Here is a 15,563-nt window from a genome sequence, read left to right as displayed (position 1 = left end):
TTATGTTTCACAATTTTAACTTTACGTTTCTCAATTTTAACTTTCTATTCCGTAATTTTAACTTTCAGTTTCGGAATTTTAATTTTCTATTTTGCAATTTTAACTTTACGTTTTGCAATTTTAACTTTAGGTTTCTAAATTTTACCTTTAAGTCTCACAATTTTAACTTTATGTTTTGCAATTTTAAATTTGTTTGACATTTTTAACTTTACGTTTTGTAATTTTAACCTTGTTTTGCAATTTTGATTTACATCTCACTATTTAGGCTTTACATCTCACAACTGTGACTTTTTAAGTCTTGCAATTTTGACTTTCTCTCTTGCTAATTTTTACTGTTTTCGCAATTGAAACTTTACATCTCCCAATTTTGACTTTTACAATTTTAACTTTACAACTATCAATGTTGAATTTTTTACAACTTTTCCAAAATCAGCAATTTTAATGGCGTGGTAGCTGGAATCAATACACTGTTGTTTATTAGCTCACATATATGTACACATATTTTTATATCATGAAACATTCTCAAATGAAGCAGTGAATCACATGAGAGCTGTCAAAAACATGTCAAATTATACTTCACTTCACAATCAAACAGCAGGAAATTAATTTAATTCTTCAAGGTAATTTAGCCTGAGGAGGCTTGTTAACACTAAACTATATTTCATTTCTGACTTCACGTCTTACAATTTAATTTTAAATATAACAAAATTATAAATTTACATCTTTCTGTTTAACTTTGTTATACAATTTTTGAGCTTGCAGTTTTGATTTTATATCTCAAAATTATGAAGTGACGCAATTTTGACATTACGTCTCACCACTTAGACTTTACATTTCGCAGTGTTGACTTTACATCTAACAATTTTGTCTCGTTTCATTGTTTAGACATTACATTTCACAATGTAAACTTTACACCTCACAATTTTGACTTTATATCGCAGTTTTGATGTTACGTCTCACCGTTTTGACTTTACCTTTCACAATGTTGACTTTACGTCTCACAATTTCCACTTCACATCTCACAATTTTGATGTTAAATTTCACCGTTTAGACTAAATTCCACAATGTTAACATTACGTCTAACAATTTTGTTGTTGTTTTACCATCTTAACTATACATCTGGCAATTTTGATTTCACGTTTCACAATTTTGACTATGTCTTGCAATTTTGACTTAACATCTCTCACACTTTTGTCTTTACGTCTCGCAATTTTGACATTAAAACTAACAAATGAAAGTTTGCAGCTCAATTGCGTAACATTTTTACGTTTACAGATTGCAATTTCTAAGTCTTTAAATTTGGACTTTACAGCTAAATATCAAAATTCATACTTTACATTTCAATAATTTTGAGTTTACACATTCATTCATTCATTCATTCATTCATTTATTTATTCATTAAACTTTTCTTCGACTTAGTCCCTTATTAATCAGTGGAATGAACCACCAACTATTTTAGCATATGCTTTACACAGTGGATGCCCCCAGCTGCAACCCAGTACTAGGAAACACCCATACACTCATTCACACATACACACTCATACACTACGGCCAGTTTAGTTGATCAATTTCCCTATAGCGCATGTGTTTGGACTGTGGGGGAAACCAGAGCACCCGGAGGAAACCCACGCCAACACGGGGAGAACATGCAAACTCCACACAGAAATGACAACTGGCTCAGCCGGGACTCAAGCCAGCAACTTTCTTGCTGCGAGGCCACAGTGTATTATGTATTACGAAACATAAAAACATTATGAAACAGTAAATATTGACCTTGATGAAGAGGCGTGAGAAGGCTCTCTGTGCAAGTCCAGTAATGCTGAGGTTCACAGTGTCCACCAGAAAGGGTTCCACCGCAGTGTACATCACCGCACACCCGCTGGACACAAGTGCATAGTGCAGATAATAAGAGAACAGAAGCTGTGCTGGTTTACTCCATCCGCATGCTTCATTAGCGATGTAACGCCACCTGCAAACACCACAACAAAACACTGTAAACTCCTGACTCAAGACTGATGCAAAATAATGCATCTGTCATTCATTCATTCTTTCATTCATTCATTCATTTTCCTTCAGCTTAGTCCCTTTATTAATCTGTGGTCACCACAGCGGAATGAACCACCAACTTATCCAGCATATGTTTTACAAAGCAAATACCCTTCCAGCTGCAACCCATCACTGGGAAACATCCATACACTCTCATTTATACACATACACTACAGACAATTTAGCTTACCTAATTGTACCGCATGTGTTTGGACTGTGGGGGAAACCAGAGCCCCTGGAGGAAACCCACGCCAACACGGGGAGAACATGCAAACTCCACACAGAAACACCAACTGACCCAGCCGGGACTCGAACCAGGGACCTTCTTGCTGTGTGGTGATTGTGCTACCCACTGTGCCACCGTGCTGCCCATATTTACATCTGTCTTACACAATTTGCATGTACACAGTTGAAGTCAGAATTATTCGCCCCCTTTTGATTTTTCTTTTCTTTTTTAAATATTTCCCAAATGATTTTTAACAGAGCAATAAAATGTTCACAGTATGTCTGATAATATTTTTCTTCTGGAGAAAGTCTTTTTTGTTTTATTTCGGCTAGAATAAAAGCAGTTATTAATTTTTTAAAAACTATTTTAGGGACAATATTATTAGCCCCTTTAAGCAAATTTTTTTTGTTGATAATTTACAGAACAAACCATCTTTATACAATAACTTGCCTAATTACCATAACCTCCCTAGTTCACCTTATTAACCTAGTTAAGCCTGTTAATGTCACTTTAAGCTGTATAGAAGTGTCTTGAAAAATATAAAAGTCTAATATTATTTACTGTCATCATGGCAAAGATAAAATAAATCAGTTATTAGAGATGAGTTTTTAAAACTATTATGCTTAGAAATGTGCTGAAACAATCTTCCCAGAACAGAACAGAAATTGGGGAAAAAATAAAAAGGGGCGCAAATAATTCAGGGGAGCTAATAATTCTGACTTCAACTGTGTATATATAAAAAGGTCGTGCGGTGGTGCTGTCGTCTCACAGCAAGAAGGTCGCTGGTTCGAGTCCCGGCTGGTTCAGTTGGCATATTTGTCATAAGATTATTAAACCATATTAGTATTCAAATAAGTGATATTAAATAAAATATGAAATAAATATGAAATTAAATAGTATTTATTTTATAATTAGACTACATTTTAAGATTTAAAAAAATATTAATTTAGGCATCACGGTGGCTCAGTGGTTATCACTGTGGCCTCAAAGCAAGAAGGTCGCTGGTTTGAGTCCCGACTAGGTCAGTTGGTGTTTCTGTGTGGAGTTTGCATGTTCTCCCTGTGTTGGCGAGGGTTTCCCCCACAGTCCAAACACATGCGCTATAGGGGAATTGGGAGGGCTAAATTGTCGGTCGTGTATGAGTGTGTGTGTATGTGAATGAGTGTGTATGGGTGTTCAGCAGTGTTAAGTTGTGGCTGGGAGGGGATCCTCTGTGTAAAGCGTATGCTGGATAAGTTGGCAGTTCATTCCGCTGTGGCGACCCCTGATTAATTAAGGGACTAAGCCAAAAAGAAAATGAATGAATGAATACAAAATATAAATTGTAAGTGTTAAAGTACCAATATAAATAAAATCTTAAATTTTTAAATGAGTAATTCTGTGATAAGATCGGTAAATAATATTTTGTATAAATAATGTGAAAACAATTTAAGGAATTAAACTGAATTAAATAAAAGAATATATTAAAACACAACAAAATCCCCAACATCTGTACCTAACATGAAAATCAAAACATGAAATATATGATGAACATTTTATTCAAACTAAAATGACAAATAACATTAAACAAGATGACTTATAATGATTTGAATAGTGTTATTGTCATTGTTGATCATTTTGATTGTTAAATTAGTTCGAATAAACACTGTTTCCATTCAGTAACTTTTTATTTTTAACTTGATTTCATTATTACATCTTCCCGGGGATGTCCATATCACATGATGCTCATAACACCATGAAATCAATAACAGTCTGTCTCTGGGTGTGTAAGTGTACGTGTGTGTGTGTGTGTGTGTGTGTGTGTGTGTGTGTGTGTGTGTGTGTGTGTGTGTGTGTGTGTGTGCGTGTGTTGAACAGGCAGCAGACGGAGCCTGTCTGACAAAACACACAATGTTAGAGCAACCTTCGGCAGGGTGAAATAATAATGCGAACCCAATCTTAACAAATACTGAGAGATGCAGAGCTAAAATAGCAGAGTTATGAGTCTTAAACCACAGGATGACTGACTGTTCAGTGTATATATGTTATCAATATTTTAGCTGGATATTAATCATGCAAATTATGTTGTGTCAATACACCCTTCCTCCACCTCCTCCTCTTTGTTCTTGACTTGTTTGTTTGGTGGTCTTCTCTGTGTTTTCTCTTTGCTGCATGTTTATTCTTCACTCGTGTGTTAATGACATTAGGCAGTCCTGCCCACACTGTAAATATATTCAATACAGTATAAACACAACGGCTGGAACATTAATATTAGCATATCATGAATATGTGTTGATGAAAATGGATGAATGAATGGACAGACTGATGAACGGATGGACTGATATATGGATGGAAGGATGTGTGGATAGGTTTACAGATGGATCAATGGATTGATGGGTTAATAGATGGATGAATGAGTGCATTGATGAATGAATGGATGGATGGTTGGTTGAATAGACTGACTGAATAAATTATGGATGAGTGGGTGGGTGGGCTGATTAACGAACAGATGGATGGCTCAATGAATGGATAGTTGAACGAATTAATGAATGGATGGAGGGATGAATGAATGTATGTATCAATGAATGAGTCAAATCAATGACTGAGCCAAAGGATTAATGAATGAATGAATGAATGGATGAATGGATGGATGGATGGATGGATGGATGGATGGATGGATGGATGGATGGATGAATGGATGGATAAATGAATGGATATTTCAATGCATGAATGAATAAATGGATTGGTTGATGAATGGTTGGATGGATATATGGATGGACCAAATGACGAATGGTTGAATAGACTCACTGATTAAATGGTGATTGAATTGACACACAATGGATCAAAGAATGGAATGAATGAATGAATGAATAAAGAACGAACGAACGAATGAACGAATGAATTAATGAATGAATGGATTAATGGATGGATCAATGTATGGATTGGTCAATGGATGAATGAATGAATGAATGAATGAATGAATACATGCATGAATGAATGAATGAATGAATGAATGGATGAATGGATGAATGAATGAATGGATGGATGGATGGACGGATAGATGGAAGGATGGATGGATGGATGGAAGGACGAATGGACGGATGGATTGGTCAATGGATGAGTGAATGAATGAATGAATGAATGAATGAATGAATGAATTGAATTGATTGATGAATCAATTAGTGAATGAATGAACGAACGAGCGAGCAAGCGAAGGAATGAACGAACAAATGAACGAACGAATTAATTAATTAATCAATGATTAACTAGTTTATTAATTCATTCATCCATTAATTAATTAATTAATTAATTAATTAATTAATAAAATTGATAATTGATAGATTTATTGATTGACCAAATGATGGTGGATGAATAAATGGATAAATCAACTGATGTACAAATAGATGGATGAATAGACCAAAGGATGGATGAATAATTGATTAGAGGAATGAATGAATGAATGCATGGAAATATGAATGAATGGAAAAATGAATGAATCAATTAATAAATGGATAGATCAACTGATGGATGGGTAAACAGAATGAATGAGTTAGTTAATGGATAAATGAACAAATGAATGAATAAATAAATGGATGACTGAATTATGATTGATGGATGGATGGATGGTTAAAATAATAAATAAATAGATGCAGCAAAGGATGAATGAATGAAGGAATCAATTGATGAATGGATGGTTGAATAGACTGACTGACTGAATGAATGGTGGATGAATTGACAAACAGATGTATGGCTGGATGGATCAATGAATGGCATTAATGAATGATTAATTAATTAACTAATGGATAGATCAATAGATTAATGACAGACTGACTGAATGAATGAATGATTGAATGATTGAATGAATAAATGAATGAATAAATGAATGAAAGGAAGAATAAATAGATGGACTGATCAATGGATGGATTGGTCAATGGACTAATGAATTAATTATTAAATGACCATATGGAGGGCAGCACGGTGGCACAGTAGGTAGCGCTTTGCCTCAAAGTAAGAAGGTTGCTGATACGAGCCTCAGATAGATCAGTTGTCATTTCTGTGTGGAGTTTGCATGTTCTCCCCGTGTTGGCGTGGGTTTCCTCCGAGTGCTCCGGTTTACCCCACAGTCCAAAGACATGCGCTATGGAGGAACTCGGTAAGCTAAATAATCTGTAGTGTATATGAATGGAAGTGTATGGGTGCCAGTGATGCGTTGCAGCTGGAAGGGCATCCGCTGCGTAAAACATATGCTGGATTTATTGATTGACCAAAAGATGGTTGGATGGCTGGCTGGATGGATGGATGGATAAACAATTAAATCAATTGATGGATGGAAAGATCAAAAGATGGATGAATGCATGGAAAGATGAATGCATGAATGATCAATTGATAGATGGGTAAACAGATAGATGAATGGATGATGAGTTGGTCAATGGATGGATGAAAGTATGAATGAATGAATGGATGGATGGATGGATGGATGGATGGATGGATAGATGAATGAATGAATGAATGGATTGATGGATGAATGAATTAATGAATTAACGAATGAATGAATGAATAAACGAAAGAATGGATAAATGAATGAATGAATGAATGAATAAATGAATGAATAAACGAAAGAATGGATGAATGAATTAATGAATGAATGAATGAACGAATGAACGAATGAACGAAAGAATGGATGGATGAATGAATGAATGAATGAATGAATAAATGAATGAATGAATGAATGAATGAATGAATGAATGAATGAATGAATGAATGAATGAATGAATGAATGAATGGATTAATGAATTCAATAATGAATGGATTGATGGACCAAATGATGAATAGACAAATCAATGAATTAATCAATGGATGAATAAATGAATGAATGAATGAATGAATGAATGAATGAATGAATGAATGGATGGATGGATGGATGAATGAATGAATGAATAAATGGATTGATGGATGAATGGATTAATGAATTAATGAATGAATAAATGAACAAACGAATGAAAGAATGGATGAATGAATGAATGAATGAATGAATGAATGAATGAATGAATGAATGAATGAATGAATTCAATAATGAATGGATTGATGGACCAAATGATGAATGGACAAATCAATGAATTAATCAATGGATGGGTAGATGGACCAAAGCATGGATGAATGAATGAATGAATGGGTAAACAGATAGATAGAAGAAGCGGTCATCAAATATTCATATTTTACCTTTGTTTTTCATCAGTGTTTAGCACATCTCTGTAGCAACCCAACCAATAAGTCATTTAATTGAATCTTATTTACTGACGCTCATGTTCCAGCACCGCAGGACTGGTTCTGTAGTGTTCACCAGTGTCACACTGACCCCGTTCAGAGTTGGGTCAGGGTTGGGTTATCTTATATAAGTGATTGTGAAGGCTCTGAGGTCTGCAGTGGAGCAGGTTCTTTATTATCTCTCTATTAATAAAGCATCACTACACATTCCTCCAGTATTTATGATATAACATATGAGTCACGCCTTCAGTAACCAATCAGAGGCCAGAAGCTTCTCTCCATATGAATCTCCCGCAGGCAGTTTCCTCTTATCTGTGATTTATTCCAGTTTCTGCAGATCGCCAGATTACGGTGTTTTTCCACTCACGTGTGCTGAGAAAAGGACTCATCCTTCCCACAATGCACCAGGCTGTCCAGCAGGAGGCGGCTCAACGGGAAGTGGCCCAGGAAGTTGCTTGCAAAATGAGCCTGGAATTGATCTTCGGTTGGGCCTTCAGGAACCAGCATAACAACAGCTGAAAACACAGATTCACTGGAGTAACTCTGACTGTGAGTGAGTGTCCTCGCAATATATCAAAGAATTAGATATTAAAATCATCTAAATCGTGATAATAGTACAGTTGAAGTCTGATTATTGGCCCTCTTGAATTATTCGCCCCCCTGTACATGTTTCCCTAATTTCTGTTTAACGGAGAGCAGATTTATTCAACACATGTCTAATCATAATAGTGTTAATAACTCATCTCTAATAACTGATTTATTTTCTCTTCATCATGATGACAGCACATAATATTAGACTAGATATTCTTCAAGACACTAGTGTTCAGCTTACAGTGGCATGTAAAGGCTTCACTAGGGTAATTAGGGTAAAGTTAGGGTAATTAGGCAAGTCATTGTATAACAGTGGTTTGTTCTGGAGACAATCCAACACTAATATTGCTGAAGGGGAGAATAATATTGACCTTAAAATGGCTTTAAAACTATTAAAAACTGCTTTTATTCTAGCCGAATTAAAACAAATAAGACTTTCTCCAGAAGAACAAATATTAGAGGAAACACTGTGAACAACTCCTGAATCAGTTCAACATCATCAGGGAAATATTTAAAGAAGAAACAGAAATAAAATAATTTTGACTTCAACTATATATGAAATATCCATATCACAGAGAAGTGCAATAAATTTAATTTGTATTATGTGCAAAGTACATAATAAAGTCTAAATGTTTGCATCTTGACATTATTTTATATGTATACTTATTTACCTCAGAAAAATATCTATTACCTGTTTATTTTGGTGTGATCATTCATTCATTTTTCTTTGGCTTAGTCCCTTATTTTATCAGGGGTCGCCACAGTGGAATGACCCACCAACTATTCCAGCATGTTTTATACAGCAGATTCACACTCATACACTACGGCCAATTTAGTTAATCAATTCCCCTATAGAGCAAGTATCTATTAGTCTAAATGTTTGCACCTTGACATTATTTTTTATGTATATTTATTTATCTATCATCTAAATATCTACTACCTGTTTATTTTACTATGATCATTACATAAATAATTTATTCTTAAAAAAGTATTATAAAATATAAGGCGAAGCAGTGGTGCAGCAGTTAGTGCTGTCGCCTCACAGCAAGAAGGTCGCTGGGTCGCTGGTTTGAGCCTCGGCTGGGTCAGTTGGTGTTTCTGTGTGGAGTTTGCATGTTCTCCCTGTGTTCGCGTGGGTTTCCTCCAGGTGCTCCGGTTTCCCCCACAGTCCAAACACATGCGGTACAGGTGAATTGGGTAGGCTAAATTGTCTGTAGTGTATGAGTGTGTGTGTGGATGTTTCCCAGAGATGGGTTGCGGCTGGAAGGGCATCTGCTGCGTAAAAAATGTGCTGGATAAGTTGGCGGTTCATTCCGCTGTGGCGACCCCGGATTAATAAAGGGACCAAGCCGACAAGAAAATGATTGAATGAATTATAAACTATAATTTTTTGTTAGTTATATTGTAATAATCGCTCAGTTTACTAAGACGATTAAACCAATGACTGTAATTAATAAAATATAATTGAATATTTACAAATAAACATGCTTTCATTTTCTTTTCGGCTTAGTTCCTTTTTTAATCAGTGGTCGCCACAGCAGAATAAACCGCCAACTTCCAGCCACAACCCAGTACTGGCAAACACCCACAAACCCTTATTCACACACACGCTCATGCACTACGGCCAATTTAGTTGATCAGTTCCCCTATAGCGCATGTGTTTGGACTGTGGGGGAAACCGGAGCACCCGGAGGAAACCCACACCAACACGGGGAGAACATGCAAACTCCACACAGAAATGACAACTGACCCAGCCGAGACTCGAACTAGCAACCTTCTTGCTGTGAGGCCACAGTGCAACACCACTACGCTACAGTGACGACCAAATATTTAATAATAATAATAATTTCATATAAAAATATGACTATTATTATTAGTAAAATTGTTATGTATTTGTTAACGCTGGGCAATGTTCAGGGTGTTGCTATACAGTTGCTAGGATAACGTTAAGCAGTTGTTAGAATGTCCTACCTTGTAGTCAAGGTGTTGCTATAGAAATGATAGAATGCTTATAAGGTTGTTAGAGATGTGCAGTTGCTAGAATGTGGTTGTCAAGGTGTTGCTATGCAGTTAATAGAATGTTTATGAGGTTGTTAGAGATATGCAGTTGCTAGAATGTGGTTGTCAAGGTGTTGCTATGCAGTTGCTAGAATGTTCTATGTGGTTGTCAGGGTGTTGCTATGCAGTTGATAGAATGCTTATGAGGTTGTTAGAGATATGCAGTTGCTAGAATGTGGTTGTCAAGGTGTTGCTATGCAGTTGCTAGAATGTTCTATGTGGTTGTCAGGGTGTTGCTATGCAGTTAATAGAATGTTTATGAGGTTGTTAGAGATATGCAGTTGCTAGAATGTGGTTGTCAAGGTGTTGCTAGAATGTTATATGTGGTTGTCAAGGTGTTGCTAGAATGTTATATGTGGTTGTCAAGGTGTTGCTATGCAGTTGATAGAATGTTCTATGTGGTTGTCAGGGTGTTGATATGCAGGTGCTATAATGTTATATGTGGTTGTTAGGGTGTCATTAGGCAGTTGCTAGAAACTGTATGTGGTTGTCAGTGTGTTGTTATGCAGTTAGAATGTTTATATGGTTGTCAGGGTTTTGATATGCAGGTGCTAGAATGTTCTATGTGGTTGTCAGGGTGTTACAATGTAGTTGCTAGAATGTTTGTGAGGTTGTTAGAGATATGCAGTTGCTAGAATGTGGTTTTTAATGTGTTGCTATGCAGTTGCTAGAATGTTCTATGTGGTTTTCAGGGTGTCACTAGGCAGTTGCTAGAATATTTATGTGGTTGTCAGGGTCTTGTTATGCAGTTAGAATCTGTATGTGGTTGTCAGGGTGTTGCTATGCAGTTGTTAGAATGTTCTATGTGGTTGTCAGGGTGTTGCTATGCAGGTGCTAGAATGCTCTATGTGGTTGTCAGGGTGTTGTTATGCAGTTGTTAGAATGCTCTATGTGGTTGTCAGGGTGTTGCTAAGCAGTTGCTAAAATGTTATATGTTGTTGTCAGGGTGTTGCTATGCAGTTGCTAGAATGTTCTAAGTGGTTGTCAAGGTTTTGCTATGCAGTTGCTAGAATGTTCTAAGTTGCTGTCTGGGTGTTGCTATGCAGGTGCTAGAATGCTCTATGTGGTTGTCAGGGTGTTGCTATGCAGTTGTTAGAATGCTCTATGTGGTTGTCAGGGTGTTGCTAAGCAGTTGCTAAAATGTTCTATGTGGTTGTCAGGGTGTTGCTATGCAGGTGCTAGAATGTTCTATGTGGTTGTCAGGGTGTTGCTATGCAGTTGCTAGTGTGTTCTGGGTGTGAAGATCAGGAAGGTGTTTGTGAACATCAGTGCTGATTCTAATCAGAGTAAATGAACATGTGATGGAGTTCAGCACATCTGATTACACTGACCCCATTACTGCTCACTCTCATTACACTCTGCCCTCATCAGTCAGACCTATAACAGCACACTGATGAAGATGACTGAGGTGTTTACAAACAAACACACACACACACACACACACACGCACACACGCACACACACACACACACACACACACACACACACACACACACACACACACACACACACACACACACACACACACACACACACACACACACACACACACACACACACACACACACACACACACCTCCTCTCCTGTTTTCAGTGGCGCTCTTCATTGTTCAGACGCACTGAGGAGTGTGTAATGGGGATTACACTGATATAAATAGTGTTTTAATCAGAGATGGGGTCTAGTAAAGACAGACTAACGTCATTAATGACTGCCTGAGGTGACGATGTCCAAATCTAGAATAACACACACTGCGACCCAAAAATGAGACGCAGGTCTATTGTGACGGGTCACACACTGCTGTCATAATCTCCTGATCACCATCAACCAGAAAATATGGAAGTAAGATAATAATAAAATAGTTTTCATTGAAAATATTCATGGGTATACATACAGTCTTGTTGAATTAATTATTATGGGTGTTTGAGAATGATCTTCATTAGTGTGTAACACAGCTTTGAGTGAAGTGAAATATCCAGCTCAGGGTAAATCTGTAAGTGCACCGTGTTTAAAACTATTGATTCATCTATTAAAGAGTTGACTCAGAGTGGTTTATATGAATCGTTTGGGTAATGAATCTTTAGCCGTGTCGGCGTGACGTCAAGCCTCGCCCATTTGTTGAGCGCACAGACCCGGGAAAATGAAACCCCCGGCCCCACCCACAAACACCTTAGAAAGAAGAGGAGGAAGACAAACACTGCAGCAGATCCCGGCTGAATCGTGTCATGCAGTCGCTGTGCTCTAAAGTGTGAGGGACAGTTAGTGTTATTTTCCCTAACGTAAAATGCAGCTGTGAAGAGTCAGTGGGTGAAGATTATTTCTGCAGAAATACCTCAGCATTATCGCCCCAGCCTTGTGCTGTGTTCTCGTCATTTCTCTGACGAGTGCTTCTGGAATCTACAACGGTGGATTCATCGGCCGGTTGTTAAAGGAAGGATCAGAAAAGACTACTGATGTGTTTCACAAGTGTTAGTAACTTAAGTGCAATTAAAATGTCTGCCTCTTTGTTTTCTCTAGCTTGCAAACGCTAGCTGCGTCCCAAATGGCACAGTATACACTATGCACTATAAACTTATGCACTTACACACTCAACAGGATAGTATATGTATGTAGTGTCGTCCCAAATGGCCAACTTAGTTTTTTACTTAGCAGAAGTTCAAACCGTTTCCCTGATGACGTTTAACGGTTGCCAAATCAGTCAAATAAAGGACCAAATTATCAAATAATACCTGCCGTGAGTATAACCGCATTCACCATCGGGAGGCGCTATAATCACTCTTGTAGGAGAATTTTGCTTTCACCATCCAAAATAAATATAGTTATTCAACATGTGCGCCTGATAGCTCCGCCCCTTCCACTACATGAGCAAACCTGCGGTCGTTGAGTGTGTGAAGTGTCCATCATTACACACTTCACTTTACCAGCTGAATGAGTGCATCATCCGGGTAATTAAAGTGCACTTATTATTATTAGAGTTTTCAGTGTAAACACACTACTTACACTATTTAAACTTCAAAATGGCTAGGAATAGTGCATAAGTATGCGATTTGGGACGCAGCTTATGTATTTAATTGTGTTTTGTTACTTGTAACAAGCGTTGGGGAGTAACTAGTTACACGTAATGACGTTGCGTAATTTAATTACAAAATAAAAGTAACAGTAATTCAGACTGTTGTTGGAAAACCCCCCAAAATCAAAACATGAGCCTTTTATAATGCACAATAGGGGCTCTGTAAAGCACAAAAAAATGCATGGCATGGACATGACAAAAGTGCAATCACAGTTACTGCAATAGCTTTTCCCTTTTCGATTTTACTCCCGTGTGGAAACATTTGCCGTATGCTGTCAGATTCATCTTTCAGGAGGTTGTCAGATTACGAACAGTAGAAACCATCATGAGCACATCACATTCCTGCTGTAGTTCAGGCGTAATAAACTGTGAAACTGCTGTATTCTGTGTCACGCTAATGATTTAGTGTTGTATTGAGTCAGTCATGCATCAACCCGCTTTCAGGAGGAGCTCATGTGAAACCATCTACAGACATATTCCTGTGCACTTACACAATCCAAATATCAAACATTAAATAATAATAATGTGTTGCAGTGGAGACACTGTAGCGTAGTGGTGTTGCACGGTGGCCTCACAGCAAGAAGGTTGCTGGTTTGAGTCCCAGCTGGGTAAGTTGATATTCCAGTGTTGAGTTTGCATGTTCTCCCAGTGTTGGCGTGGGTTTCCTCTGGGTTCCCCCACAGTCCAAACACATGCACTATAGGGGAACTGATCAACTAAACTGGCTGTAATGTATGAGTGTGTGTGTGAATGAGTGTGTATGGGTGTTTTCCAGTGCTGGGTTACAGCCACCCAGAGCACCCTAGCAACTGTATAGCAACACACACTAGCAAAGGTTTAGCAACACTCTTAAAAGCATCCAGAAAACCCTAGCAACTGTATAGCTACGCCCTGTCAACCACCCAGAACATTCTGGCAACTGTATAGCAACACCCTGACAACCATCCAGAAGACACTAGCAATTACATGACATCACCCTAGCAACCGAATAATAGCACACTGACAACCACCCAGAACACTTCAGCCACTGTATAACAACATGACATGGAGTACCCAGAGCAACTGTAACCTTATCTGACAGCCATCCAACTGCATAGCAACACCCTGACAACCACCCAGAACACACTAGCAGCCATATGCTAGAGTGTGCAATACAGTTACTAAGTTGCTCTGCGTGGTTGCCAGGGTGTTGCTATGCAGCTGCTAGTGCGTTTTGGGTGATTGTCTGGGTGTAAATAGTAAATAGTTTCTAGGTTGTAACAGATGGCTATCAGATTGTTGCTATGTTGTTATACAGTTGCTAAGATGCTCCGGTGGTTGTCAGTATGTTGCTATTCAGTTGCTAATGTGTTCTGAATGGCTGTCAGATTGCTGCAATGTAGTTGCTAGCATGTTCCTGTGGTTGTCCTGGTGCTGTTTTACAGTTGCTTGGGTGCTAAGAGTGATTGTCAGGGAGTTGCTATGCAGTTGCTAGTGTGTAATGGATGGTTGTCAGAGTGTTGCAATGCAATTGCTAGCATATTCTCGTGGTTGTTCTGGTGTTGTTATGCAGTTGCTAGGGTACTCTGGATAGTTGCTAGGCACATAATACTGCATTGAAAGTTTGTTTCAGATGCTTGTTGCTGGAGAGATGGATCAGTTATAAAGATGAGTTAGAAAGCAGTCAGAAGAGTCTGAAGCTCTGAGGTTGTAGCACATTTCTATAGTAAAATGTCATTCTTATTAATACTAATGAGCACTTATTAAAATTATTATAGCTGTTGTGTTATCTCCAAGTATGGAGATTGGAGCTTTAAAACTACAGGATGAGTTCAGAGTCAGAAACGGTACACAAACACTGAAGAGATGTTGTGAGGGTACCATTATTGATGAGCAGGTGCAGTGGAAGACCTCGCTGTGTAAACCTCTGTAAGTCCTCACTGATGCCACATCCAGAAGCTCAAGGTCCACTGCGGAAACACGGAAACACACACACACACACACACACACACACACACACACACACACACACACACACACACACACACACACGCACACACACACACACACACACACACACACAGAGACAGACAGACAGACACGTCAGTGAGAAGAACATATGTGACAGATAGAAATGAACCCTCCTGTAAGATCATCATGTTAGCTTGTTTGTTTGTGTTTCAACAGTTCACACTCAGCTGATGATCTATCAAAAGCTTGTTTGGCATGCTGTCCCGGGAGAGAGCCCTGAGCTCAAGAGATCCTCGAGCCCATGCAGGGCTCCCTCCTGTTGACAGAGCGAGAGGGGAGCTTGAGCTTATGTGGATCTCAAAAACTCCCCGGCTGCAGTA

General features: G+C 38.1%; 1 protein-coding gene across 6 annotated transcripts in view; it reads right to left on the bottom strand.

The window, feature by feature from the left end:
• Positions 1-15,563, bottom strand: part of LOC101884336 (polyprenol dehydrogenase-like) — a 64,922-nt gene that overhangs the window by 7,239 nt on the left and 42,120 nt on the right. For 3 of the 6 annotated variants that reach the window (XR_012385715.1, XM_073913347.1, XM_068223700.2), the window contains 3 exons: positions 15,094-15,182; positions 7,884-8,031; positions 1,774-1,969 (listed from right to left, as the gene is read on the bottom strand). Coding sequence is in view for 4 of the 6 variants with exons in the window: in XM_073913347.1 (XP_073769448.1) it covers positions 1,774-1,969; positions 7,884-8,023 (336 nt within the window). In the remaining 2 variants the exon portion in view is untranslated. The remainder of the gene's footprint in view (positions 1-1,773; positions 1,970-7,883; positions 8,032-15,093; positions 15,183-15,563) is intronic. The other 3 variants (XR_012385716.1, XM_068223699.2, XM_068223701.2) reach the window with 1 other exon arrangement.

Source organism: Danio rerio, chromosome 9 (genome assembly GCF_049306965.1).
Source record: "Danio rerio strain Tuebingen ecotype United States chromosome 9, GRCz12tu, whole genome shotgun sequence".
Lineage (NCBI taxonomy): Eukaryota > Metazoa > Chordata > Actinopteri > Cypriniformes > Danionidae > Danio > Danio rerio.
Note: the sequence above shows the minus strand (reverse complement) of the source record. Positions and strands in the feature narration are given on the sequence as shown.